The 27546-nt window shown below is 40.9% G+C and overlaps 4 protein-coding genes across 4 annotated transcripts in view; 1 reads left to right on the top strand and 3 right to left on the bottom strand.

The window, feature by feature from the left end:
* Positions 1–201: 201 nt before the first annotated feature.
* LOC139635761 (basement membrane-specific heparan sulfate proteoglycan core protein-like) lies at positions 202–4131 on the bottom strand. The gene is made up of 8 exons (XM_071503171.1): positions 3979–4131; positions 3076–3222; positions 2856–2990; positions 1722–1894; positions 1442–1628; positions 1175–1354; positions 814–1080; positions 202–691 (listed from the first exon to the last, which is right to left on the bottom strand). Exons 1-8 carry the CDS (start codon positions 4103–4105, stop codon positions 687–689), a joined length of 1221 nt encoding a protein of 406 aa, XP_071359272.1. The 5' UTR covers positions 4106–4131; the 3' UTR covers positions 202–686.
* Positions 4132–5681: 1550 nt separating this feature from the next.
* Positions 5682–14918, bottom strand: LOC139635762 (pre-B-cell leukemia transcription factor 1-like). The gene is made up of 9 exons (XM_071503172.1): positions 14704–14918; positions 14081–14289; positions 12782–12855; positions 8141–8385; positions 7676–7866; positions 7419–7554; positions 7094–7250; positions 6507–6564; positions 5682–6304 (listed from the first exon to the last, which is right to left on the bottom strand). The coding sequence occupies exons 1-8, from the start codon at positions 14779–14781 to the stop codon at positions 6533–6535; spliced, it is 1122 nt and encodes a 373-aa protein (XP_071359273.1). The 5' UTR covers positions 14782–14918; the 3' UTR covers positions 5682–6304; positions 6507–6532.
* A 3523-nt stretch (positions 14919–18441) lies between these two features.
* On the top strand, positions 18442–24294 carry mvb12a (multivesicular body subunit 12A). Its single transcript, XM_071503173.1, has 10 exons — positions 18442–18571; positions 20060–20149; positions 21278–21361; positions 21869–21968; positions 22074–22203; positions 22343–22483; positions 22660–22769; positions 22876–22922; positions 23046–23108; positions 23219–24294. The coding sequence occupies exons 1-10, from the start codon at positions 18452–18454 to the stop codon at positions 23303–23305; spliced, it is 972 nt and encodes a 323-aa protein (XP_071359274.1). The 5' UTR covers positions 18442–18451; the 3' UTR covers positions 23306–24294.
* Positions 24295–24979: 685 nt separating this feature from the next.
* The window catches only part of LOC139635976 (C-type lectin domain family 4 member F-like), a 31143-nt gene continuing 28576 nt past the window's right edge, over positions 24980–27546 (bottom strand). The window contains exon 15 of the mRNA XM_071503590.1: positions 24980–27251. Within this exon, the coding sequence (XP_071359691.1) occupies positions 27104–27251 (148 nt within the window). The 3' untranslated portion in view covers positions 24980–27103. The remainder of the gene's footprint in view (positions 27252–27546) is intronic.

Here is a 27546-nt window from a genome sequence, read left to right as displayed (position 1 = left end):
TGTCCTCTGCACACAGCAAAGTGCAACTTTTTGGTATAATGATTTTGATTGAACTATTTATGTGACTATCAACTATATTGAAAGGGAAGACTGAAATTAAAAAAAGCCAAAAGAAGCACGGCCCCCTCCCACCTTTCTGACCCTTCACCCTGACTAATAATTTTTCTACAGTCCCTAATTTGGAGACACTGTAAACACCAATTTTTAAAAATATTTTCATCTTTATTGAGTTGGGAATTTGATGGCATAATAGAGGCTTTTTTTTCCTTTTTTTTTGAAGTAAATCAGGGTTGGTTGTTTCGTGTCCTCCTAAGTTTACACAACAGCGTAAACTTAACAGATGACATGAAGGGAGGAAGATAGGGTGCAGAAGCATTCCAGCTGAACAAACCACTCCCACGCACCCTGCAGGAGCTCCAGAGAAAAACTTTCCAAGGACATACATGAGATAGGGGTAACAATAGCAACAGTGTCAATTTTCTATAAAAGTACAAAATTAACTCTATATGCACAATAATACCAAACATTTCAACTGCTTTGATATCTTTCACCTTCATACATATATATGAATGTATTAAATATAATTTTCTGTGGTTTCAGTATTAACCATGATGGATCCAGGCTTGGAGAAATTGTAAGCTCTGCATAGATGGTTTGTCAATCCGACACAGTGTGATCACAACGGATTAAGCTGTAAAAGAAAAAAAAGAAAAAAAGGAGACGAGACATGATTAGAGAATAAAAGAAAGAGGAGAAAGTCAGTTCAGTTATTCTGATGGAGTTTAAACTGGCCAAGCCTAAACACCATCTCACCCTTTATGATGACTTTGGCCAGTGCCTCGCTGGAGCCGATGTGGTTGGTGGTGACACATTTGTATGTTCCACTGTCGCTCAGTTTAACGTGGGCTATCAGCAGCCTTCCATCCTTTGTGGTCTCTGCTCCTGCAGGCATGCTCGCCCTGCCAACCCGACTCCACACAAACTGGATGGGGTGAGAGCCGTGGGCGAGGCACTGCAGGCGCAGGGAGTCACCGGGCTGAAGCCTCACCTGGTCAGGGAGGCAGGTGGCATATGGAGGAGCTGTATGAAGGAGAAGACAATTACTCTTAACCTGTGCAGTGACAAAGAATACGGATGTGCAGTATTTGTGTTATTGTCCGTTTTGCTCACTCACTCTCCACCTCCATCTCCGTGTACGCCTCACTGTAACCATGTATGTTGGTAGCATTACAGATGTACTGTCCCGAGTCTTGGCGGCCCACGCTGGTCAGCGTCAACACGCCGCCAACCATTGTGTGTTTCCACGGCAACGGTGCTCGAAGCTTGGACCAAGTGATGATGGGAGGAGGAGAACCTGGAAGGACGAAGAGAAAGCAAGGGCAAAATGAAAATGAGAAGTGAGAGCAGAACTGGGACGTATTAAAGCATACGGACATCTTACCACTGGCCTGACACTCCATTGTGACTGTGTGGCCCTCCACCACTGTCATTTCTGTGTTGCTCACTGTAGCCACTGGTGCCCCAGCCCCCCCTTCAACAATCATTTCAATTTTGACCTCTGTCAACCCTTCATTGTTCTCAGCGTGGCAAATATAAACTCCTGAGTCCTCTGGACGCACGGCAGCCCACTGAGGAAAGAGATCACAGTTATGATGTTATATTTATCCAGTTAAAATGTGCGAAGAAACAAAGTATAACTTAAGCACGTGTCCATGATTTACCTGTATGGTGTTGACGTCGTTTGTTTCCGAGGTCACCAGCTGCAACGTGGAGCCTTGGCGTTTCCATGTGACTGTGGGGCGTGGCCTGCCTGTGGCGTGACACTCCACTGACACAGGGACACCCATCCTGACCCGCAGGGGCCCTGTTGGTGTCAGCCGCGCTTTAGGAGCGTCTGAGCAAAGGACACAGGGACAGGACTGATCCTTTAAACCTTACAAGACTGACATGTCATGACCTTTTAAGTTGATAAGCCCAACTTGTTAGCAAACAGCTGCCTAATATTCACTCTCTTTTAGCTCTGTGTTGCTCTCTTCTAACTCCTCAGGTAAATGTCTGGCTCTTTAACGGCTCAGTGCTCCACTATGTTCACCATCTAGTGTCTAACTGTGTCAGTGTGCTGTTTGGTTTTTTTTTTTTAGAGCTTTATTGCAGCTGAAAACGACACTATGAAAGAGAGTGAGAGTGAACCAAAACAAAGTTACACTATTCTGAAACTCACTATGAAGCTCCATAAAGCCACAGCAAGCTCCAAATTTGGGTGATAATTCTCTGTAGGTTCATCACTACCAGAGACCCCTTTCACATTGTTTTCACGTGGTTACACTAATACATAGCATAGGTGAAAAGAATCTAAAATATAGCTGATGAACTCAGTGTAGTATTGACCTCAGGGGCCCACAGCTGGAGGAGGGGTTTATAGGGGCCAATAAGTGTAAATTTTGTCAGCTACTTTTAGACTTAGTCTTAGTCCAGCGATCAAAAGTCCATGTTAGTTTTAGTCACATTAACCCCACAACCCCATCCTTATTATTTCTAGTCAATTTTCAGTCTACTAAAATATTTGACATTTCAGTTTCAGAGGATTAGTTTACTAAAATGTTGTAAACATTTTAGTCATGTATTGTTGTACATGACTTGTAAAGAAAATATTTGGCGAAAAAAATTTAAAAAAATGGAAACTGAAATTCAAAAAAATAAAAAAATCGAATTTAAAAAAATGTATTTATTTATTTCTAATAAAAGGGAGCCCAGATAAAATACTCTTTCAGGAGCCCCACAGTTTCTACCATTACCACTGCACACACACACACACACACAGTTGGAGAGATACTGAAATGTGAAGACAAGCTCACGTTTGACATTCAGCACAGCTGTGGCAGTGCTGCGGCCTGCAGAGTTGGCTGCCACACAGCGGTACTGGCCCTGGTTTCCAGGTCGGGTGCTAGCAAGCGTCAGCACAGAGCCATCAGGACCGATCTTTGCATTGTCTACGGGAAAAACAGAATTCAGTTAAACTTCACAGATGATAATAACAGTGATAATGTGAGAGCAAGGCTTATGCTTACTCCTCACCTGGTAACGCTTGGTTATTGGCTCTCCTCCACTCCAGTTGGACTGGCTGTGCACCTCTCCCCACTTGGCACCTAAAGCTGACAGACTCCCCTTGGCGCACAGTAGCAGTCTTGGGCTGCACAGAGACGACAGGAGCCTGGCCAGCCACTGCACAGAAAAATGAGGACTGGTGATACCACACATACACACACACACACACATACAGTGCTAGTCTGTGAACCTTTAGACAGGCCTGGGTAAAATACAGTGTAAACAAAAACCACCCCAAAGCAAACAACCTGAGCAAATACACCGATTGAACAAAAGTGCTATTTGATGACAAAGCAAAAAAGAAAAATGTTCATAAAATATCTACAAAGTTCTCTAAAGAAGACATATTCCTCACATGTTAGATTGATAATATTTTCACTTCTAAAAACTTCTATATTGTTATATCAAAGGTTGATTTACCCAAATGAAAAAATGATGGCCATGCAGATTGTTTTGGTTTGATATGCCCAGATTTTGAGTTTTCTATCTTGTTTGTGGGGCTTAAAAAAATGTATACGACAACGAATCTTTCCAGAAATGTCCCTGTTTTTCTGGATAATCCAGAAAACACACTTCATAGGGGACTGTTTTCCTAATGAAAATGTGGTTCCTATAAAAACTGTTGAAAACTGCAGAAAAGTCTGTGGATTATCCACAGTGATGGAGAAACACAGCTGTTGAAGTTTATACACATATTTATCTTATTGCCGTGTGAGCTCCAGTTTGTGTGACTCTTTAAAGTACAACAGTCATACACATCTCTACAGACATGAAGCAGATGAACAGACAACTGTCAAGATAAAAAGCCTCATCTGCTAAAGCTGCCGTATTGCAGATGTTTGTCTGCTGTTAAAATGAAATCAGATTCATTACCTGCACATAACAGAGAACACAGGATCAGAGCCCTGGGTGATAAGTCCATGATGAACACAGAACAATCCCACTTTCTCCCCAGTGTCCAACCTCTGTCTCTCTCTGACTGTCTCTGTCTCTTTTTCATACAATCACTTTCAACCTTTAACCCCAGGTTTACCATTACCCCCTCCCTTATTCAAACACCGTCCACAAGTGCCAGTCACGTATGAAGCGTTTCACTGTAATATTGTGTTCTTGCAAAGAAAAAAACTACATTTTTTGAGCTAGTAATTAATAATTACTTACAAAATCCAAACTTGTCTGATGAGCCTGACTGATATCCAGAGTGTAGGCTAAGTGCTAATAAATATCTCATGCCACAATAATACATGCACAGAAGTATATACTGATGAAAAGTAGAATAGCTGGACTTTGTGATTTAAATACTTTTTAAGTGTGTTTAACTGCAGAACATGGGGGACATTGATTTCATCACTTTAGTCTTCAGAGTATTATTCTGCTTTCCAAGAAAATGATCTCACTGCAGCCAAACTCTGCATGTGTCTGTATTGACCACTGGGCCTACAGTGATAGCGGCTGATGAAAGTGAATTCAAAGGAATCTCAAAGTACAATTGTCCTTTGTTTTTTGTCCTGTTTTTTTATCACAGAATTTGAGAGGTGAGTGAGTCAGCTGAAGTAAAGGTGGAGACACACCAAGCACACCAAAGAATCACCAGAAATCACTGAGAAGAGTGTGATCACTATTTTTTTCTCACTCATTCTTAGATTCATTTGGATGAATTCTCTCATAGTACACACTGGCTATTAGACCTTCTGTATGAACTATGAACTATGAACTATGAAATAGTCCTCCTTATTATAATTATTTTAACCGCAGGGAAGGACAAGGACATTTAAAAGCAATTAATTATAATGTTTGCAGAATAACAGAATACAAAATCCATCTAAATGGACTGTGCAAGGGAAGAAACCTGTTAATTAATACTCCAGATGTTATATAATTATAATTGCATCATCATCCTATGTAAATTGAATTGTGTCAAATCCAAATCACAATAAATGACATTTGCAGTGATTTTTTTAACTAGAATTTTTTCATACTCAGAAGCTGAGTGGCACTTTCTACATTCACAGATAAGGACAAATGTGCACCTCAGCAGTTCCTATAGAAGATAAATGGCATTCATATCTACTTCAGATCTAACTTCATCAGCTAGATTTGAAACCTGTTCTCTGTTTGTCAGGTCTCAGGAATTTGTTGACATTCACCACTGAAGATAAAACTAAAGGAGCTACAACAAGAAGAAGAGGTGAAAACAAAAAAGACAGAGAACAGGGGTTTGTGGAGGAAACGTTATTTGGCGAGCCTGGTTAGGCAGGAAAAACAAAAATATCCAGCAGCCAATTACATGTGGTGACAGCGCTCAACACCAGAGGGCACAGATGAATAAAAACACACATGATCCCATAAGTAATTTATGAGATTATGAGAACCATTAATGCTTAATGGCTTAGTAGTTCAGGTGTGCACGTGCACACAACAAACTGGGCCTGATCCCTTGGGTCTAAAGCCTGTTCAGTTTGGTTGCTTCAAGTGCATTTAAAAAAATACAAGTACCTGTTAAATGCAATATTGTATTTACATTGACAGAATAAATAGAAGCAAATACGACACCAAAATAACACAGGAAACAAAAATGTAATAAGTGACAATGTGTTTATTCATTTTTGGTTATTTCTGCCATTTAGATGTCTTTGTTGAACTGTGTCTATACATTTTCTATGACAACCTCTTCCTTAAAAAGAATAAAAATAAATAAATTAAAAAAAGACTATCCTAGTTCAACATCTACATGCAATGTTTCTTGTCCTTTTTTTCTTATTTTAATTCTTTAAATTTAAAATGATGAATCCACATTTGGGTCAAGGCCACAAACAAGCCCTGACCCTTCATAGTGAAGCAGTACTTTTTAGAAAAAAAAAGTTTTTTTTGATGAGAATAAAAATGTGATGAGTTATTATTTTTTTAAAATGTGTAGTGTCTACACATTTGTTAGTGTGTGAAAAGGTGAAAAACTCATGGGAGAGGCAGAGGATAGGATCAGCACCACGAACCAAGTTTTTAAAAAGAGTTGAAATGTATTTTTTGGGAAATGCTGGAGAGCCTGTCTGTGGCTCAGCTGGAGGTCAGCCTGCAGTCCAAGTTTGTATTAGTTTGAGGAGCAGGATGAGGAGTGGGGAGGGGTGGAGGTGACGGTGCACACTGCCTGGTGCTCGAGGTGAAGGGAGGGAGCACCACTGTCCTGTCAGCCACCATCAACCTGCAGAAGCAGACATTCAGAGCGGGACAGGATGTCAGCTGTAGATTCACTGACCGTGTTCATAAACACAAGTTCAGTGCATCATTCTAAATTTAAAAAGGGTCACATTGTACCACATGCAAACTCAAAAGGCTGTTACCATGACTACTCAGTGGGAGAGTGTGTAACTATAGCAACAATATGTAACCATGTAGCTACTCACAATGGAGACAGTGGGAAGATGGTTCCTCATAAGCTCACATCAGGAGTGTAACACAGAGCTTGGTTAGGGTTAGCAGATTTTACACACACACACACACACACACACACAGAGAGAGAGAGAGAGAGGATTTTAATACAGCCTCAACACAACCTCAACCTAACCTAACACAAGCTCAACAGAAAGGGCCCCACATTCTGACTGGGGGCTGGCAAGACTCCTCCACAGATGAACAGGAGCCAGGATAACTTATTATAAAATTAGAATCATACAACCATATGAATGACCAGGTTTATTTTATTCCATACACTGAATGTGATTAAAACCAGGAAAAGACATAACAGAGACCAGTGTGCATTAATAGGCACTAACTGACAGACTTGACGATGACCAGGCAGATGGTGCGGCTAAAGCGCTGAGCAGTGACGAAAATACTGAGATATATGGGATATAACGCTGCAGGAAAGACACCTGGTTGCAGTCCTAACTGAGGCTGCACTGGAAAGGCTGCTGAAGTGAGGAGCGGATGATTTATAGGCCCTTTTCAGGAAAAATGGTGTGTGTGTGTGTGTGTGTGTGTGTGCGTGTACCTGAGTTTGGTGTGGCTGGGGAGGTGGCTTGGCTACTCTGTGAAGACACACTAGCAGCATCCACCGCTGTTGTCATGGCGTACAGATTAGCCTCCTCCTGGAACTTTGTGATGTTCTTCTTATACCGAATCCTCTTGTTTCCAAACCAGTTGGCCACCTGGGAGAGTTAGAGAGGTAAAAAAAAAACAAAAAGACCAAATTACAGGCCAAGAGATTCATCTTGATTCATTACACTAAACCGTTTCTAAGTACTAAATCTGTGCTTCATCATTTCCTTTATGATCCAAAGTCCCCTTTTTTTCCTCCCTTTGTTTTATGCCCTGACCTGAGCAACAGTGATGGAGCACTTCTTGGCCAGCTCCTCTTTGGCCTTCTCACTGGGGTAGGGGTTTGCCAGGTGGGAGTAGAAATATTCATTCAAAATCTCTGTCGCCTGCTTGCTGAAGTTTCTTCTCTTCCGCCTGTCAGAAAAGCGGCGATTGCAACGAGTAACCGTCAGAAAACAGCAAACACTCTTGCTGAAAGTCCACTGTTGTTCACACTGGAGGACTAAAGTTAAGAGGAATCAGGAAAGTAAACAACCTGGCATCCATGAATCTGGAGCGTAGGATCATGACAGCTTCACATGTGCTCTGCTTTAACTGCACCTGGATAGCGCTGAACTTGCGGTGGATGATTTCCACCGTTCGCTCGATCTCTTTGGGTGAGATGGGACGTGTGCGGGACTGTTCCCTCAGCAGGTTCATCACATGGCCGGTGAATTCACTGCACGCCTGAGGGGTGAGAAGATCGCACACGTTAGATGTTGTTCAGCCGTTCACTGCATTTCCAACCAAAACCCCCAGTGGGAGTCATACATTTTGCTTCCCTGGCATCTCAAAACAAAAATACTATATTCAGAAAAAACATTTGGTCCTCGGTTCTGAGCGGTTCAGTCATATGGAATATTATTATTCTGTAAATATTACAATTAACCAGTGTATTTTTTCTTATCATAGCAGCAGGTTTTCTGTGAAACCTCTTGAGATTCTTGCTGAAATATCAGACCTGTTCATATTTCTCCAGCTCAGCATGGTAGAGCTGTCGTATCTGAGCAAGCTTCTCTCTGTAGTCTGCATGCTCCAAGTCCCCATCATCGGGCAATCCTCCAGCTGCTGCTGCAACAGCTGCTGCCGCTGCACAGGCCCCGCCCCTCTCTGGACCCGCAACCCCCTCCGCTAACAGCATGTTGTCCAGTCGCAAGATTTGAGAGTCCGGAGGGTCCTCCTCTTTGACAGCTCGGATACTCAGGGCTGTGGAGATGGATAGAAACTGTCATGGCCTCATCAGGTGTGATTTAATCCTCTTTTTGCCAAACAAGAGCCTTGTTTGGTAGAAAACTAATTTTCCCACATGTGCTATCAAAGTCAGTTACCACGTGCTTGGCACTCAAGAAACAAGCTCCAGTTTTTTATCTCACATGTCCCAGACACAGGATTGGGCCAGTCTCATCTAAGACAACACATAACAACATCTATTTGATGATCTTATGGTGGTAACATTAGAGCAGTGGGTACAAACCTTTTTCAATTCACAGCCCATTTGAAAATCTTAAAACCGTGTAACAATACAGAGGCCACATAGAGCTCTTTTTATTTCAGTGATACTGGCTGAACATTCAGGACTGAAGTAAAAGCAGGGGAAGCTCAGGTTTTCTTTTTTTTTGTTTGACATGTGGGTGGGGGCCCACTTGTTGATTCACCAACCGTCTCTTGACTCTCTCTTTGTAATTTGTCCTGTTGCTATCCAGCCATGTACTCTAATACTCCAGTTTTTACCATGGACGTAATCTTTTAGCACACAGACTGAGATAGCAAACAAGCAAACAGTGTGGCCAGGTGGAAGAGTGGTTCAGCCGGCCACAAGATAAAAGTTCCTGTCATTGGCTTATCACAGTGACTGGCCTTTATATGAGAAAAAAAACTATGAAAGTATACAATATTTATAATGTCATAAAGATCATTTCATTTAAAAAAAAATGTAAACATTATATATGTTTGTTTTTTTAATTATAATTACAAATTGTACAGTTTTGCTAATGATTTGTCGGGCCGCTTGCAATACCTTTGTAGCCCACCAGTGGGCCCCAGCACACAGGTTGGGAACCACTGTAGTAGAATAACCTAGTTTTCAAGTTTTCCCAGAAAACACTAGAACACTACAGCTCTTCACTGGTTCAGTCACAGAGCCAACAACACAGCTGAAACTCAGGGAAACCAAGAAGACCCAACAACATGAACACTGGATGTTATGAGAAACCTCATTTACACCTCTGTGTGGCTGTGTTCACTGTAGGCAGTAGTGGAGACCAAGTCTAAGGCAGCATCTGTTCACTGGGGCTACTGGAGTGAGAGAGCAGAAGACGGAGACAACAAAAACACACTGGGGGCGGGGAGGTTTCAGAAAATAGCAACAGTAGCTGTTGCTATGGTAGCGACGGCAGCTTTCTTTGGCATCCCCAAACCAAAAAAAAGACGAGGATCCCTGCACACACACACACAGCCGTAATTAACGGCAGCTCTTAAGGAGTGAGTAAAGATCCTGTGAAAAATGAGAGCTCATTTGAGAGGTCGTTAATTTGTACTGTTATGCAAATTAGGTGGCAATTACAAGGTAGGTGCAGGGATGGTTTCACATTCATAATCCCATAATGAGGGCAATCAAAGCCTCTGCATCTGGCTCACCTCTACAGCACACACACACACACACACACACACACAGACACACACACTTTTTTCTTACCCCTCAATCAGACTCAAGTGATAATACACCAAGTGCACTGCAGTGAATCCTGATATTACATTTGAGGAGGAGAACACTGCTCCGAACACACTGATATGGCAGATTATGCCGGTGTTAACATAAATGTGCCGTATGTGCACATGTCTAAGTGACTCCCATGGCTGCAGACTATAAAGAGGGTCACCCTGTGTCTCAGAGGTAAGGATGAAGAGAGAGGGGGGGCGGGGGCGGTATGACCCATTTACAGTTTACAAGGATGTGCTGCTCCATGTCTCCACCCCTTTCCCTTCTTCCTTCATTTACACATCCCTACTTTCCAACCCCTCTATTTCCATCTTTTGTCATCTTGTTGCATCCTGACTTCTGTGAGTTCAACTGCTTGTCTAGAGGCAAAAATTAAGTTGTAGAAAAAAGGGAGGTGAACAATTCAACTTGATACATGTGAGAAACAAGGTAAAAAAAAGATTTTTAATTATACTGTGTTGTTATTGTGTTACACTGAGAGATGTTTCTGATATGACTAAGAAGTCTGAGGTGACTAAATATTAGAAACACCTCTTAATATAATATAACACGATTCAACAGCACCACAAACTGCAGCCTCCAAAATAACTGAATTAACACTCTTTTAAAAACACTTCAACAAAACCTTCACATCGGAACATGTAATGTTCAAGAATGGAGGATTATTGTAGCACTATGGAATTAGACTTCTAGACAGGTGTACCTAATAAACTGGCAACTGATTGGATAAGAGGGGCAGGAAAGTGAGTGACAGACACAGAGTGGGTGAGAGAGGAAGAACCATATTTTAGGGCAGTGAGGCCTCATTAATGTCAATGAATCCATAATTGGTTTGGGGCAACCTCCAACACTACCCACTGACTGACACTGGGCAAACATTCACACACACACACACACACACACACACACACAAAACACACACACACTCACACACACACTTTGTGAAGTGAGCAGATGAGCAATGGCAGAGTAAATCCAGCTTTGCGAGTCCAGTTGAGGCAGTGGGTGGTGAACTGTCCCCCACTGAGAGTCTGTTTGTAGCGGAGGCTGACAGGACTCTGGGGTCTGGAGATTATCGACTCTCTGCTAAGCCATGACACACAACCATTACAGCCTCCACCTCCAACTCATCCATCAAGCTGTCCCTCCCTGACCATATTCCCCTCACTCTATCTCCCGTCCAGCAGCTGCTGTCACGTGAGGAGTTACACCAATGAGTGCATACCGATGACATCATCTTTTTCACACGGGATTTGACCTGAAACACAGAGTGTAACCATCACATTCCCTCTGTTTCTGGTCTTTATGCTATGCTAAGCTAACTGTTTGCTGACTTTGATGTGAGATGTGAGAGTGGTATCCATTTTCAGTTCACTTCCTGCCTGAAAGCCAATAAATGTATTAAACTATTCCTTTAAAAACACATCAGCGAGCCACACAGTTGGCTCAACATTCATCCCCATGAACAAGGCCACTTCAGTTTATTTTGAGTCGATCCCACTTACACTGTCCTGCTGCCATAAACACTCAATTAAGCACCAAATGTGTTAATGCACCACTGAAAATATTCCCCAACAAATGCACTGTTCACTTATATTGGAGCAACTTTTGGAAAAACCTACGGGAACTAATCTAAGAAATTACACACCCCTTTTAAAAGTCAAATTATATATTTGTGAACAATTTTTAAAGAATTACATCTACAGTCGGAGCAAATGGACTTGGGGCTGTGTGCCACAAACAAGGGGAGTCAGAAAGCACTGATGGATGGACTAACTGTTGGTTCGGAGGTTTTCGAGGGATTCGCATCTTCACAATTCTGTAAATTGAAGCTGCGAGAGGGTGAAAAAGCTGAATGACAGTGAGGAGGGAAAACAACAAGTTGCACCAAGAACTTATACCTCCTGCTGCAAACCACAAGCTTCCCTGTTCCAAGATAAGTGAATGAAATGAGTTACAGTAATAATAAGCTCACATGTCTCTGTACTTTGTGTGGAAGGAGCGCTCCACTCAACAGTGAAGTAAAGGCTGGTTACTGTAAATTCAAAACCACTGCTGTGCATCAGTGGGGTGGGACTGAACGAGCATGACTCAGTCAGGAGCTAATATTTAAGTATTCTTAGTTACAAATCTATGTATCGACCATCCTGACACCGCTCAGTTTATCCATGTAATTAACAAGAAATTAGAGCCACTGCGACATTCATCTTAACTTCCTAATATTAATCACCCAGATTGGACGATCCTGTTGCTCCCATGAATTTCTCAGTCAAAAGCGTCTGTTGTTATGACGCTCCTCCAGCTGTAGCGCCTCTAGCCTTTTCACCATCTGAGCATTTGGAGGAGGTCATCACCACAAACCACCAAGGCAGCCAGCAGAGGATGAGTTTTAGAAAAATCCCACCACAAACTGACGGCGCAAGAGTGCGACACACTGAGCACAAGAGCAAGAGAGGGAGAAAGAGAGACAATGCATTAATAACAAGTGGCAAGAGGTGGAATGAACGCTGGGGAGAATGGAGCTGGACTAATATGAAATCTGCTCATCTGTCTCCAATCTCTCTCTCAGTCTCTGTCACAGATGTGTCATCACAAGACTCACTATCAAACATATAAATTACAGTGAATTACATTGTCTAAATATCGTGAATTTATTTTTATTTCCCCTTTAAAACCTTTATCCTTATAGTCACAGTTTGACCCAGTGCGAAGCCTGAGACAGGAAGTATGTAAACTGTGTCGCTATGCTAAACTGCCATCATGAATGGACTGAAAAAGCTGAACCTTATCAGCATGCAACCTTTTTCTTCACTGCCTTAAATGAAAAATAATAAAAAAAATAAATAAAAAAATAAAAAAACAAGTGACAAATGGACAACTTACCTGTCTTTTCTTTCATCTCACACAGGACACTGAAGAGGGCTGGTTTCATTCGGTGGTAGTTTAAAGCGTGTTTCCTTGTATGGAAATGAAAGGCAGAGAAACAGCTCGTTACGTTATTTGGTGGATTTTACAGTCTACATGTTACAGGCTCTGATATCCGACAGCAATAGATCATGCATACGAATAACAAGTAAGTGAGCGTGTAACCAGATCTGTTCAGGCCTCTGACTGAAAACAGGCCCGAGCACAGGTCTGTCGAATTCACCTGAACTCACTGAGGAAAGAGAAAAAAGGGGAGAAGAGAGGAGGAGAACATACTGTGTGCCGGTAGACACGTTGGGGGCAAATAATCACTATTATAATAAACTGTGAACCTCAAGGTGTGTGTCCTGTAAAGCATAAAAGGGAGAATCTGCCACTGGTTTCTGCTGCATTACTGAAGCAGAGGTGTTTATTTTTTTTTCCTTCCAGTTTAACTTTCAAGTGTTTTTTTTTTTGGCAGATTTTCCACACAGCTGTTAAAAGTTGAAATTCTGGCACATGCTCATGTTGCTGTGTGGAAACGTGTCCACTGAAAATGCTCCTATATGCTCTGCTCACTTTGACTCAGGTGTCTCCAGTGTTCTCTAAAACTGAAGGTCCTTCTCAATGTAGCAGATGAACCTAAAAGAGGTTTAATTCCTTTTCTTTCGTATCAAACTTAAGTATCTAGTGAATATCTAACCAGACAAAACAAACAACATTTTCACTGTTCTCTGGTACCTCTTAGATTAAAAGAGGAATTCATCCATCTTTACTTTGTGTAAGTGCGTTTCCACTTCCACTTCTTAGACACAAAACAAACCACAGTATCATCTTATAACATTATCTTGATACTGCAGTATCATGGAGGTCCTTCCTTCGTGTTGATATAATAAGTGATAAATCAGAGAGGAAGCAGCTTCACAGGGATCACAGGTCAGAATTAGAGCTCTACAATGAAACATTGATGAAAAACCCTTTCTTTGTGCGTTGGTTGTGTTACTCAACATTAAAGTGGGTCTTAAAGCAAAACAGCATGGTGATTTCTCAGAAAATAGAACTGTTTTTGCTCCTAGCAGAAGTTATCAATTGCCCACTGTCAGTGCTGGCTCAGCTTTGCATCCAGTGCTGATGATCAGGTATGTGGGGCTAAAGTTGGTAATGGTTGGTGGTCCACAGTTGGAGAAGTTTAATTCCAGGAGTATTGGGGGTGCGGGTTGTCATTACAGTGTGTTACAGTACATGTTGTTTCTTCTGGTCTTGTACCTCTGTTATTACCTGGCCTGGGCCTCATCCAGACTCTCATCCGTGATGGCCATGATCTGCTGGAGGATGTCGCCAATGTGCTGCTGCTGCTGCTGGCTGTGGTTGTGATGTTTCCTTATGTCGTCAGGGTCACCTGCATCCTCCTGAAACAGTCCAGTTAGCCCAGCATGACCCGACACCAGGCTGGCCCGGTCCTCCATATCTCCAATGTGGCTCTTTTCCTAGTGTAGAGGGAGAGATGGGAGGAGGAGGGGGTCTACAAAGAGGCTGCTCTCTCCAACTTTCAGAGCTTAGATCAGTGAGTGTGAGTGGTAGAAAAGTTCTTCAAGCTTCAGGAGCAAATTAAATGTATGGTAGGCGGTCATGCCAGCAGAGTGGCTTTGATAAGAGCAACAAAACGGCAACAATCACCAAAAGTGCACTGTTACACAGCGAACTTATTCCTGCCCGAGATGGCACAGCCCTCCCAAACCGCAGTCTCTTAAATATTTAAAAGAGAAAGAGACAGAAGATTTAACCAAAGGGCTGAAAGATGTTAAAGGTTATTATCTAATGAGCTGGGAGTCCCTCTGATGTCTCCGTCTCTGCCTGCCCCCCCCCCCCCCCCCCCTCCTCTATTCATGAGTCCCGTATACCTGCTTGGTCATTAAAAGTGTGAACCGACACGGGCACCTACAAGCCGGTCTAAGAAAGGTATTCCCGGGGCCCTTCATCCATCTGGCTCGGTCCTAGTCTCACACACCGGGTTCGTGCCATAAGATGTTGCCTATTCCTGTTTCCTTTCCCCACACGGCTGTGGGCTTCGCCGCTCCACTCCTCCCAGAGAAACACCACGGAGCAGAGCCGTCCACTGTCAAGTTACACCACATGAATACAGGCAACTTCCGCTCAAACATTTCAAATTAATAGGCTACACAAAAAGTTTGATTTGACAGCAGGAGTCGATGTAAAATGTCAAAACATCAATTAATTAATTAATTTATTTATCTATTATTCCATTTATTCATTTAACCTTAGAAAATCATTGAGGTTTCCCTCTTTTACAATGATGTCGAGGTAGATAAAAAATACAAATTACAAAATACAAAAAAAAAAAAAAAATGCTCTGGTCAGAAGACAGATAGAAGAATACAGTCATAAACAATATTAATTGTTTCACAGTTTTTACAATTGCATTAGTTGCCAGGTCTGTGGCTGGATTTCTGGCTTTTATTTCTACTTATCATCACCTGACAATGGCAGAATTATTACATTAGCATAATAATATCCATCATCATCCAAATAAACTGTACCCAGCACTACACAATGGTAGAGAGGAGAACATACTTTGGACAAGTCAAACATATATTACAGTGCTGCAAGAACACATATCACCCTAATCTACTAGCCTTCTGACCTCTATTGTGAAAACATTATGTTATAAAACACCATTACGCTATTTTAGAGCACAGACAGCAGGTATGGCTACTGCACCACAGACTTGTCCTGCATTTCAGCAGTAAAATGATTTTTTACAGCCTTCTCATGTCAAGCCACCCAGACTGTGATGGTCGCTGAAATACAGGGACTGTAGAATATTCATAAAAACTTCAGAAACATTACTTACATTCATGTTTACTACCTTACAAAAACAGATAACCAACACAGAAAGGAAACAGTTTTCCAAGCCTGATTAGTTTTATCAATTTTATTTTGAAATCAACATTGATTGAATTCCGGTCTTGTTCTGGCTGTTTGTGGTTATCTTGATGCAGCTCTCCATCAGTATGTCGGCGGCTCCGGGGGATGCTGCAGTTTGATTTGAAACCGGGAAGAGGCCATCATTTCACCATGGAAACAATGTTGTTGTTGTTGTTGTTGTCTGTAAATAAATTGTACTTCGACAGGCCGTTGTGTTATGTTTCTGTGCAATTCAGCATGTGTTTGTACACAATGGCGTACAAATGGGCTGGTTCCCAAACTGGGTTGTAGTACAGACTTCAGTTTGCAGATCAGTTTGATGTTTTGTTTTGTTTTGTTTTTTTTATGTAAAGATTAATATTCAGATCAGATATTTGAGGCTTCACTGTTTTATTGTGTCTTTACTGTGCTTCTGATATGTTACATATCTTCACCACTGATTCATATGTTGTGTCTTGAGTTTGATTGTTTCTGTTGATGATGCTAGTATCGTAGTGCTAAATATATTTAACACAAAAAATGTTTCTTCAGTGACACTTTGAACATGAGCGAGCCCCAGGATACTGTCAGAATTATACATGTATGTACAAGTTGTGTGTACAAGTTATTTGGCTGACTGAAAATAAAAGACGCAAGTATTTAGGGTTTTTTTTGTGTGTGTGTTTTTGTTGTTGTTGTTGTTTAAAATCTTCGGTTCAGTGTGACTGAGGCTTCATGCTTCCGAGGAGCTTGTGCTTGTGTCCACATGAGTAAGAGCGTGTGTCTGCTGCAGATGTGAGGCTGGCCTGATGGAAAAGATGAATGAATTGCAGCACCCAGCATAGCAGGAAGCACCAGAGGAGCTAAAGGTGCTCCCTCGCTCAGTCCATCACTCTCATATTTACTACCACTCACACACAGGCTGATTCACAACCAGCAGGCATCAGCACACACACAGATGCACTCGCTGGCAACTTGCCTCCCTTTACTCCTGTTTTAGTCTCAGCAGATTACAGACGGCTCAGTTTCATTCATTGGCCAATCAGCGAATAAAGCTAAATGCTCTGAATAAACACAGATCACCTTCTTCATCAAAATGGAACAGTCCACATGCTTCAACCCCCGCCCCCCCCATAACCACCCACTGTGGTCTGCTCGGAGTGTTGCCATGTCAACAGGGACCTGAGCACCTCTGGATGCTCCAATCAAGTGTCCTCTAGTCAATTTCACACTCACACACAGCATTAAAGCTAATTCAGATAAGTGTGTGTGTCTGTGGGGAGTGTGCATTGTCTGTAGCTATCAAAGGGCCTTAATCCTAATGACATACTGAACTGAAGTCTTTAGACAGAGCAAGCCTGTGTAAACAGCTGCCTCCATGTTGCGTGAGGAATATAATAAAATATGATCATGATGTTGTTCACATTATTTGTGCAAATTTAAATTCGTAATTAGTACGCACAACAGATGATAATTTCACCTTGGGAATAATAACGTCAGAATACAGTCCTCAGTCAAACATTCTCTCCCTGGATTTGATCCAGCTGCAGCTGTTAATATTATTTTGTGTTGGACCACAAAGGGTTCAAATCAAAACAGCAGATTAAAAGATGAAGCTGGCGCTATTCTATATTTTTTATTGTCAACAAATCCCATAAAAAGACCATAATCATCAGTCCATCTACTCCAGTCTTATCTCCCCTCCCTGTGGCACTCAGTTCCATGACACTACTGCTGATTTTAGCCGGAGACAAAAACCTTTTAAAACAGCTCTGAAATATATGGTTTCATTTCATAAAAACACAATTGACACAATTTTTTAATTTTTTTTTTAATTACTACAGGAGTAAACAGTGCTTTTGTTAGGGACTACTTTCAGCTGTGGCTGAATAGACATTTTATTAGTGAATTTTACAACAGCAGTGCAGTGTATGTGGGAGGGATGTAAAATAAATGAATCAAGGTAATGAAAGAATATGTCACACAGTGCAACAGTATAACTCACTATTGTGTTTTTGTATTGTTTTTAGATAGAAACTGAGGTCTGTTGCACAGAGGAATGAGCTAAAGCAGCAGTTACCAACCTTTTCAAACTCATGGCTCACTTGGAAATCTCAAAAACGCTGATGTCCCACATCTGAAACCATAACAATACAGAGGCCAAATAACTCTTTCTCAGAGCACCATTTATTTTAATGATAATGGTTAAACATTCAAGACTGTACTAAAAGAAGAGAAAGCTCAATTTTTCATTTTTTGTTTTCGGAGGGGATCACTTGTCCATCCACCATCTGTCTCTTGACTCACTTTCCTTTTCATTCTTCCTGTTGCTAACCAGCTATCATTTTGTTTTCGTAACGGATGTTGCACTATGAGACTGAGATAGCAAACAAGTGCATGATGTGGTCCAGCGGCAACAACATAAAAGTTCCTATCATTGGCTTATCACTTGTTACAAGAAAAAAAAAATTAAAGGAGTTTTAGAATATTTCTGTTTTTAAAGATCATTTCGTTTTAAAGCATTTAAAAAGATTATTCATATATTTGCTTTTATTTATAATTACATCTTTTCACCAACATTTCACTATTTACTGTATTTACTATTTACTATTACTAAAAGAAAGGCAACATAGCCGTAGTGCTGCCCTCTTGCGTTCACACTTGAGTTTGCATTTAATGACGCCTGACGTCTTGCCCCGTGGTATGACGGGAGTTGGAGTCAGAATGGATTCAGTACTTCCTGCTTTGACGAGGAAGACCAAGAAATTTCGGCTGATAACTAAAAAGTTGTTTCCTTACCTAACCACAGCACCTCGGAGGGACAGAAGTGAACACGGACGCAAGGTAAGTGTGCGTTTTTATGATTTTATTCGTGGACTGGCGAAACAAAAGGAATTGAGCTAATTCTGAACAAGAAACAGCGAAGTTTTGTCAATGGAACAATCGCTGCTATTGTAAAGCAAACTGAGCTTGTCATTTAAGTACAGGGGATATAACTCTGAAACAGTCTTCATTCATAATATACACATGTATTACTATTATTATTATCATTATTATGAATAACTCATAACTTTGGAAAATATAAAAATGCTGATGTCAGAGTTGCTGGTAAAGCAGTTAAACTGTCAAAATCGGATTGATTTACCCGCATCTGGCTGTTATTGATTTCCCTCCCAGAAGCTGGAATAGATTTCCTCAGTATCAGTGCCACGTAAGTAACCGTGGGCGAGTCAATCAATATCTCCAACATCTGCAACATCTTCACAGTTCACAGTAAATGATGTTAATTCATCACTATCTGACATTTGTTGGTTTAAAATGAATCCCTCATTGTCATACTTTTTCTTCACTGATTTTTGATCTATTCTGATTTTTATTTAATCCTTTTTTTTTTTTTTTAAACTTTGCCTCATCTGTGAAAACTGAGGACAATTGTCATCCTCTAGACATATGACAATAAAATCTCAAACAGTCACAACCTAAGCGCGTTGAGAGTTGCTGCTGTACTGATGGTTTGTACTTGGTAATTAAATAATATACCAGCAGACAATATAAATTTGTTTATCAAATCAATTAGAGAGACTGCTGTGGATATTATATGATTTTTACACATTGTAATTTTGTGCTTTGATTTGTGGCGTATGTGATCTGGATCTGCCAAAACCACAGGGTTGTTCATTTCAAATTAATTGTACAGAAAAGGTAGAATAAAACAATATAGCAATACCAATATCATGATATAAAATTACATACACCTTGATTTTTATTCAACCTTCAGCCTTCTTTCTACCAGAATGGGGGTTCTTAGAATATAAAAACCACTTATACAAAGGGACCTGCAGAACTTCCCTGGGCAAACTGCCACTTCCTTATGAACTAACTTGCTGCTGTAGTTTGGGATGAACTCTCGCACTCAACAGTTTCTCTCTGTCCCTGAACGGATGACGATAACCCGACTATTTAGACTGAATTGGGTCTTTCTGTCCGAGACAACGTAGCCTTGGGATAACATGAGTTCTTGGACTGAATCGTAGCCTGTTTACCTCTGTGAGTCCCCACTGTTTGTCACATGGACACAATGACTTGGCTCTCGTGATGTAACAGAGAGAGCACATCCTGTTCACACAAAAAGTTAAAGACGAGGAAAGCCTCTGCCACCACAATAGTCTTATTTGTACAATCATGAACGGACTAAACTTGGTGTTTAAATACTTTTATTTGAATGATTTTAAAATGACTGAAAACTCTGCAGGCAGAGAGAAGACGGACAAGATTTTATTTATGCATTCATGTTTGTGTTCTGACATACATTTCTTTACGTTTCTTCCTCAGATGTCTTTGATGGAGCATGGGGGAGTCCGGCCAATCACAGCAGTGGCGTGGACCTCCAACACCAGCACCTGCCCCAAAGACTTCACCATGGTAGGAACAGAGATGCAGATTAAAGGTTTATAAAGATTTCCAGGTGTAATAGTTCATAGGTGAAATACCCGCTCCCCACTCTCTTCTGTGCTGTCGTCTGAGGCATAAGCCAATCTAAAAAAAAAAAAATGTAACCAGACAGGCTACAACAAGGGTGGTATGATCCATGTCCCGAGCCTCAGCAAGCACAGGAGCAGCTGTATTTATAGCTTGGCTTTGCTGAGTGGTAAACAATTAATAGATTCTTTCTGAAGGCCAAGAGGAAGAGTGTTGCTTTTGGTCAGCTTGGTTTCCGACATTCAGTTTTGTCTCCTTGTCACAAAGGTGTGTACAGTATTTTGTAAACGGAGGAAAGGTCTGACGCTTGCACTTTAGGATTAAAATGAAGAGAAGATGAGATTTTTATATCCATAATGCAACCTCACAGTGGATGGAAAAGCGGAAAACACATGCAGTGAAACACATATGGATGGCGCTGAAATTTGACCAGCCATGTTATTTCACTCAATACACAGCATGTCAGCAAGGTCCAGCACTAAGAAAATGTTGCCTCTGAATCAAATGTTGTTGGAAACTTTAAGTAGGACAGTGTGAGTGTTTTGATAAGCTGGAAACTTGACCTTTTAGAGACAGGTTGGTTGTTTAGAAGTGCCGCCAATTTACTGTAAACTTCCTTCTCGGAAGATCGAGTCAGAAAGAAAAGGATGTTGCGCAGCCATTGAATGTAAAAGTTTTAATATTCGTAAGCATCAACGAACTATTCAGTATTAACTGTAGTCTTAATTGTACCTATTGGTTTGGTTTTTTCATCTTCTTTTCATGAGCACATTTGTTCTTCTTAAGCACTGCCTGCTTCTAATAAACAGTTACACACTCAGGAAAGACGCAGCCTGAATCACAGTCTCATTCTGTGGACTGCAGGTAGCTGGGAGCAGTGCCTGAAGGGAGGCAGTCAACTGAATCAAGTGTCACCTGTTGACCAACTGTCAAACCACCACTAACATCAACCGCTCTCTTCACGCCTCAGCTCGTCATGACTTGTTACTTGTCTACTTTTAATTTAATGAGGCACGATGTCAGATGTGGTATATCTAACTGGAACCCCTTCTCTTCCCTGCCCCTCTGCAGATCAGCATCACGGAAGACGGAGCAGCAGCAAACTTTACACGCAGCTTTGCAATGAAGTCTGGATATTACCTCTGTTACAGCAAGGTAACAGTGATGAGATTAGAACGAGCTTTGCATCGTTTTTAAAATAAGGCGGAATGATATGTAAAAAGAAAAAAAAAATCATATTGTGATTATTTTGGCAGATATTTGGAGATTTGAGTCATGATTTCAATTGGAATGGTCATTTTTTACATTGAATTTTCACAGAAAAAAAATCAAGAATGATGATAATGTGATTTTTGCTGGGTCTTGTACCAACAAGCATGTTCCCATACATCTGGAGAATATGATTTGTAGCCCAGGGCACATCTGTAGCACCACAATGTTTAATTTATGCTCTGTTGTGACACATTTTACCTTCATCAAAAAGTAGCAGCTCCTGCAATTTGGATATTGCGCTTGGCCATATTGCAATTATATTTCAATTAATTGTTCAGCCCAACTTTTTAATAACTATATTACCTATGCAGCACCACAATACATCATGTATCCCACCAGCCCTTGCACTTGTCCTTCACATACGGGCTGCATCTCTCTCTCTCTTTTTAGGACTTGACAGGTGGTATGGTAGTGTCAGACATTCAGCTGATTTCAGACAAGGACTCTATTCCTCATGGTTACTGCTTTATAGCAGAGCACCTTGAACCCAGTGAGTACATACACAGTTGTACACACACATTCCTAATATTTGTTGCAGATTTCATAAGTATGTTTCATTGACTCACTGCTTTTCTCTCTTTCTCTGTGCGTCCAGAGGCCTCTGTTTCGAAGAAGAAGCGGGTGTGTGTCCGCGTCGTTCCGGTCGGCAGCGTGGACACAGCTGTGTTGGATATCAAACTGACAGCCAAAAGCAAAATGATGTTGCAGCACTACACATATGTGGGGTTGGTTAGCACTCACACATGCAAACGTTTGACTTTCACCTTTTTTTTAATCAATGCATTCCAAAAAATGAATCAATGCAACCATTTCCTTTCAACTTGTGCAGTTTTTAATGTATCATTAAATGTGCCTTTTCTCCAGAGACATCCATGGCTACGTATTGTGGAGCAGGAAGGGACATTTTTCCAGCCCCATGCCCCAAGCCAAACCCCGCAGTGTGAGCCTGGACCTGCGCAGACTCTCACTGGAGCAACCGTCGCCTCTTCTGCCCCTCAGACCCAGGTATAGTGGTAATGTCGAATATAGAGACTTTTATTGGAGGATATTGTACAGCTCCACTTCTATACAGGTGTTTAAAACATCGTCATTTCAGAACAGGCCCCTCTTTATAAATTTATAGGTGAAAATAAGAGAGAGGATGTATTTTATTTTACTCTTGTTTACTCGTGTTTCCACAGCAACCCTCCTCCTCCACTGCCACCTGGTAGACTGAGTCAGCGACGCTACAGCCTCAATGCCAAGGACAACTTTGACAAACCTGCTGACGCCAGTGTCCAGGGAATCACAGGTACTCCAAATGTCTCCTCATACACAAGATCACTGTTATCGGTGTATCACAGTTTCTCACTGCTGACAGTCCGCTCACCTGTAACCTACCCTCTCACTCTCTGCAGCTCTAGATGGAGTTCCCTTTTGTCTGCACCCAAAATTTGATGTCCAGGTAAGTGGGACGGTACGTTTGACATTTTCAACGATGCTAAAGTGAAGGATTCCCCCTCACTTCATCGCTCCTTCTCTCCTTCTTCACTTCAAGCATCTAATAAAAACATGTTCTCTCTTGTAGACTCCTCAGCAGAACTCTCAATTAAACATTCGTATAAAGTCTCTCCAAGACATTGAAAACGAGGTAGGCTCTCATCTGACTCTTGATTTCAGCCATATCATTCTTACTTGGAAAGTGAGTACATAAACGTCTCCCAACCAATAATATACTCTGTTTTCTTTTCATTTTTTCAGTATACCTACACTTTTGCTGTGGAGGAATCTGCTGCCAAGAGGACAAGACCGTCATTGCCAACAGGGGGCACCTCACCAGCTCAGTGATCTGTGCACTTACACAGAGCAATAATTATTTTGTTCTGTCCAGAGGGTTTTAGGATGACATCTCAAGTCATGATACAGATGAAGGATGATCATGCCTACATTTAGATTTATACTATGCAGCTTTAAATGGCTTTGTGTGTAAAGAATTTATCATAATGGAGTCAACTGAAAGGTCATTTAAAGGGCACTTCTATTCTACATGAGACAGACAATCATTTAGATAGTTTGGCCGTGTCATTTTTTTTTTTTTTTACCCAGAATTACTGTCTTCAAACATTCCAACTTTCTGTTTTCCAAAGGCAAGACCTGTTTGAATGAGGTCATAAATGTGATTATATTGTCTTAACGCATCTTTAGATTGTTCACCGTCGGTTGGAAAACTGCCTTTAAAAATGTTACAGGTTTAAAGATGTGAAGGATTCATGAACCTCTCGAGTATCAGCTGTGTGGGGCTTCTCATCATCGCTGCTTTCAAGATTTAGAATAAATGTTAAAGATGAAGATGCACTCGCTTTATTGAAGATGTGTTGTTGTAATGGTTTCAGTTCGTAATCATGTCTGAAGAGTAGCTGTAATATACAGGCAGCGCTTTTCTTTGTGGATGAACCTTGCTGCAGATGTTGTTTAGCTGCACTCAGCAGATACACACACACACACACACACACACATATATCTAAATGTAGGATATAGTGAATTTCTTGTGTGAAGAGTAGCCTATTATTAGGTTTGTGTTATTCCCAAAAAAATAATATGTCCTATTTTAAGGTGAAAGGAGGAAGGTTATATGTTTTTTTCTTTGTGTTAGTTTTTAAAACAAGATATGTTGGGAAACAGGGAGAGAATCTGTTTTTTTTTAACTGTTTGGTGGAGTTAGGGCCAAATATTTATCTGTCTCACTGTACAATATATAATATTATTATTTTGTTGTCTATATGACTGTGAGGCAAACTTTTATTGCATGGGAAAAAATAAAAACCTAAGAAACACTATTTCAGGTGTGTTGGTTTTTGTATACAGTATCACCATTCTGCATTTAGGCACATTTCAGAAATACAGTTTGAGAATGTAAATTATGTTCAATATAGAAACATGCAGTTGGCCAATAGAAGAGGTGTGGTACAGTATAGGTAGACTTAGAGCTAAAGGCAGGAAGGTGCTGGAGCCAAACTGGAGGTTCGACGTGCATCTGTCTGCAAGAGTCTGCAGGAAGAAGCAGAGTTTGTTGTTTTAATCTTGCTTTTTTTTCTTGGTTAATAAAGTTTGAAGTGATCTTGAATCAGGTAAGGTTAAATGAATTCGTAGATAAATGTTTTAGTTTCATGGTGATTGGCTTTATGGTAATTAAGTAGTAATGAGACAGAGGTAGACATCATTTTTTTTAGCAGTGGTCCTCACAGGAGTGACAGAAACAGGATCCATTGTAACAACACTGCAAAGCAAAACATCAGTCATGGGGAGGGCTGACTTGAAATGTCTGGTGCTTAAAGTTCACGTTTCTCTTGGAAACTATCTTAAGGAGTGATGTGAGGTGACTGATGTATATCTATCTATCTATCTATCTATCTATCTATCTATCTATCTATCTATCTATCTATCTATCTAAAAATTTAAACATTCATAGATTCAACTTGAGTCATTGTATGAAGTCAACTCACAGGGAAACAGCAGAAGACATTTATTTAGCAATTCAATTCAATTCAATTCAATTTTATTTGTATAGCGCCAAATCATAATATACATTATCTCAAGGCACTTTACAGGGCAAGGTCAAGAGCTTACTTTGTTACAGAGAAAAACCCAACAGTTCCCTCAAAGAGCAATGAATTCAAGCATGCATAATACGTTATTCCTTTCATTATCATTTCCAACCAAAGCAGTGACACTTGCTGGGCATTTGTTCTTATGTATGTGGCCACTTTCTTTGCAGCACAGTAACAGCATCCACACAAAGACAAAACGACAAATCTTAAAATGCTTTTAACACCTAAAAAAAAAAATGATGTGCATGACTACATGAGTATATTCAGGTTGTTTTTGTTTGGGGTTTTTTTGTGAAAATGTCCACATTGAAATGCCAAAACAATAGAAAAACTTGTAAATCTCTTCTTGGCAATGACAGGCAGACTTCTGTGCCAGGTCCCAGGAGGTTAAGCCTGTTCCATCCCTTCCTGCTCTCCATGATAACATGTAGCCTACTGTATTTTAATATGGCCAAACTCACAATTAAGCTGATCTCATTTGCATGTTTTCGGTGACTGTTTTCAAACAACTGTGTAAGAACATAAAACAGGGACTTCATTGGTCCTGATCATTTCTACCTGTGAATCTAAGGTGAAGAGCAATGTCTGCACTGGCGCACTGGGGAGAGAAGAAGTCACATTCCTCACAATTCAAACCAAAAGAACGTTATTGTGAAACAAGAATAATTATCCTACAGAATAATTCACCCGAACATATTTAACACATTAATACATATTCACATTCACAGTCACATCACAATATGATCATGAAGTCATCTGGCAAAATAAATTAAGATGAATGACAACATTGTGTGATCGGCTGAATTGGCATGGTGAGAGATCCGGAGGCAGAAAAGGAGTTTTCTGAGTGTGTTGAGTTTACAGTCCTTTTTTATTCCAAGTAAACTTGGAATATAACCTTTTGATGAAGTTAATGCAGGAGGCGAACTCAGAATTCCTTTCACCAATTTATTGAACAAGCTTCCACAAAATTAAAAGAGGATTGTTACAGAGCTCCGGGTCCAAACTATTCTCTTCCTGACAGCAACATGCAGCTGTGCCAGTTCATGAAGTCTGACACACTAACTTCCCCTTGCCCAGTCTTTTTTTTAGTTACACAAAGGAAATAGAGAATGTAGGTTGAAAATCATAAAAATCATATTAAACTCATATTAAAATCATACTTTTACTTTTACTGTGTCCCCGTGATCATTAAATGAAAAATAAGCAAATAAGCAGTGTGACATATTCTTCGAGTGCATCTGAGCAGGCACTCGTTATTATTTATGAAAATCAGAATCAGAATCAGAATCAGAATCAGTTTTATTGCCAAGTATGTTTTCACATACGAGGATTTTTTTCTGGTGATTGGTGCAATTGATCAGCAACAGTGGGGCTCTCTAGCCTTGTTGATGAGGCTGCTAGCAGATGGGAAGAAGCTATTTTTTTGGCGAGAGGTTTTGGTCCTGAAGGACCACAGCCTCCTGCCAGAGGGGAGTGACTCAAAGAGTTTGTGTCCAGGGTGGGAGGAGTCAGCTACAATCTTCCTTGCACGCCTCAAAGTCCTTGAGGCGTACAGGTCCTGGAGGGATGGAAGATTGCAGCCAACCACCTTTTCCGCAGAGTGGATGATACGCTGCAGTCTGTTATTGTCCCTCTCCGTGGCAGCAGCGTACCAGATGGTGATGGAGGAGGTGAGGATGGACTCAATGATGGAGGTGTAGAAGTTCACCATCATAGTCCTTGGCAGGTTGAACTTCTTCAACTGCCTCAGGAAATACATCCTCTGCTGAGCTTTTTTGATGAGGGAGCTGATGTTCAGCTCCCATTTGGTCCGCATTGAGGTGAGGAGAGAGACAGGGCAGAGCAGAGCAGAGCAGGCACTCGTTATTATTTATGAAAAGCTCACTTTTCCCCATCCACACTAGAATCCAGCATTTTCCACATGAAAAATGTGGGCTTAGTGTGGATGTGAGGCCAAAACAGACACAAAGTGTGGATGTGGTTTCAGTAACACTTATGAAGACTGTCCTGGCTCTGGTGAGTCTGGATTGTTGAGTTACAGAAGCAGTTTCATTTCACAGATCCAGAAGTTTGACTCGTCACATGGTTTATCATTCCAGTTTCTTTCCATATTGTGGTGCATCACTTTCACACAGTCTTCTTCTCTGTATTCACTGCCATCAGGCTCATTAATTGCCCAGTAGCTGAAATCCAGCAACAAAAAAAATGCATTTTTAGGAAAGAATACAACCCAAGAAACATTTAATCTGCAACTCAATATCAGTTCAGTCTTTTATTGACAGTGATGCCATTTTCAGAGACTGAAAAATGTGTGAACCTTGTTTCCAGTCGAGTCCCATCAACCCATTTCCATGTCCCCTCTGTCTCTGTGTCACTGAGTCCAATCCACACATTATCCTTCAAATGTCTCATGAAATCCTTTTGATGCAGAGAAAAAAAAAATCATCAATAAAACTGTGAATTTAAACAAATTTGAAT

Source organism: Trachinotus anak, unplaced genomic scaffold (assembly GCF_046630095.1).
Source record: "Trachinotus anak isolate AG129_WGS33_773 ecotype Australia unplaced genomic scaffold, CSIRO_AGI_Tana_v1 ptg000019l, whole genome shotgun sequence".
Taxonomy (NCBI): Eukaryota; Metazoa; Chordata; class Actinopteri; order Carangiformes; family Carangidae; genus Trachinotus; species Trachinotus anak.
Note: the sequence above shows the minus strand (reverse complement) of the source record. Positions and strands in the feature narration are given on the sequence as shown.

Bases quoted from the DNA above. Each gene is read 5' to 3' on its own strand.
- LOC139635762 (XM_071503172.1), bottom strand. From the start codon at position 14,781: ATGAAGGGCCCCGGGAATACCTTTCTTAGACCGGCTTGTAGGTGCCCG. The intron at 14,290-14,703 runs GTATACGGGACT...CCTCTACACTAG, and splicing joins CACTTTTAATGACCAAGCAG to GAAAAGAGCCACATTGGAGA. The intron at 7,555-7,675 runs GTTGTTTACTTT...CTTTTCTGACAG, and splicing joins TCCAGATTCATGGATGCCAG to GCGGAAGAGAAGAAACTTCA.
- LOC139635761 (XM_071503171.1), bottom strand. From the start codon at position 4,105: ATGAAAAAGAGACAGAGACAGTCAGAGAGAGACAGAGGTTGGACACTG. The intron at 1,895-2,855 runs GTGAGCTTGTCT...TCCTTTGCTCAG, and splicing joins AGCTGTGCTGAATGTCAAAC to ACGCTCCTAAAGCGCGGCTG. The intron at 1,081-1,174 runs GTGAGTGAGCAA...TCCTTCATACAG, and splicing joins CACGGAGATGGAGGTGGAGA to CTCCTCCATATGCCACCTGC.
- mvb12a (XM_071503173.1), top strand. From the start codon at position 18,452: ATGGATTCAGTACTTCCTGCTTTGACGAGGAAGACCAAGAAATTTCGG. The intron at 21,362-21,868 runs GTAACAGTGATG...CTCTCTTTTTAG, and splicing joins ATTACCTCTGTTACAGCAAG to GACTTGACAGGTGGTATGGT. The intron at 23,109-23,218 runs GTAGGCTCTCAT...TCATTTTTTCAG, and splicing joins TCCAAGACATTGAAAACGAG to TATACCTACACTTTTGCTGT.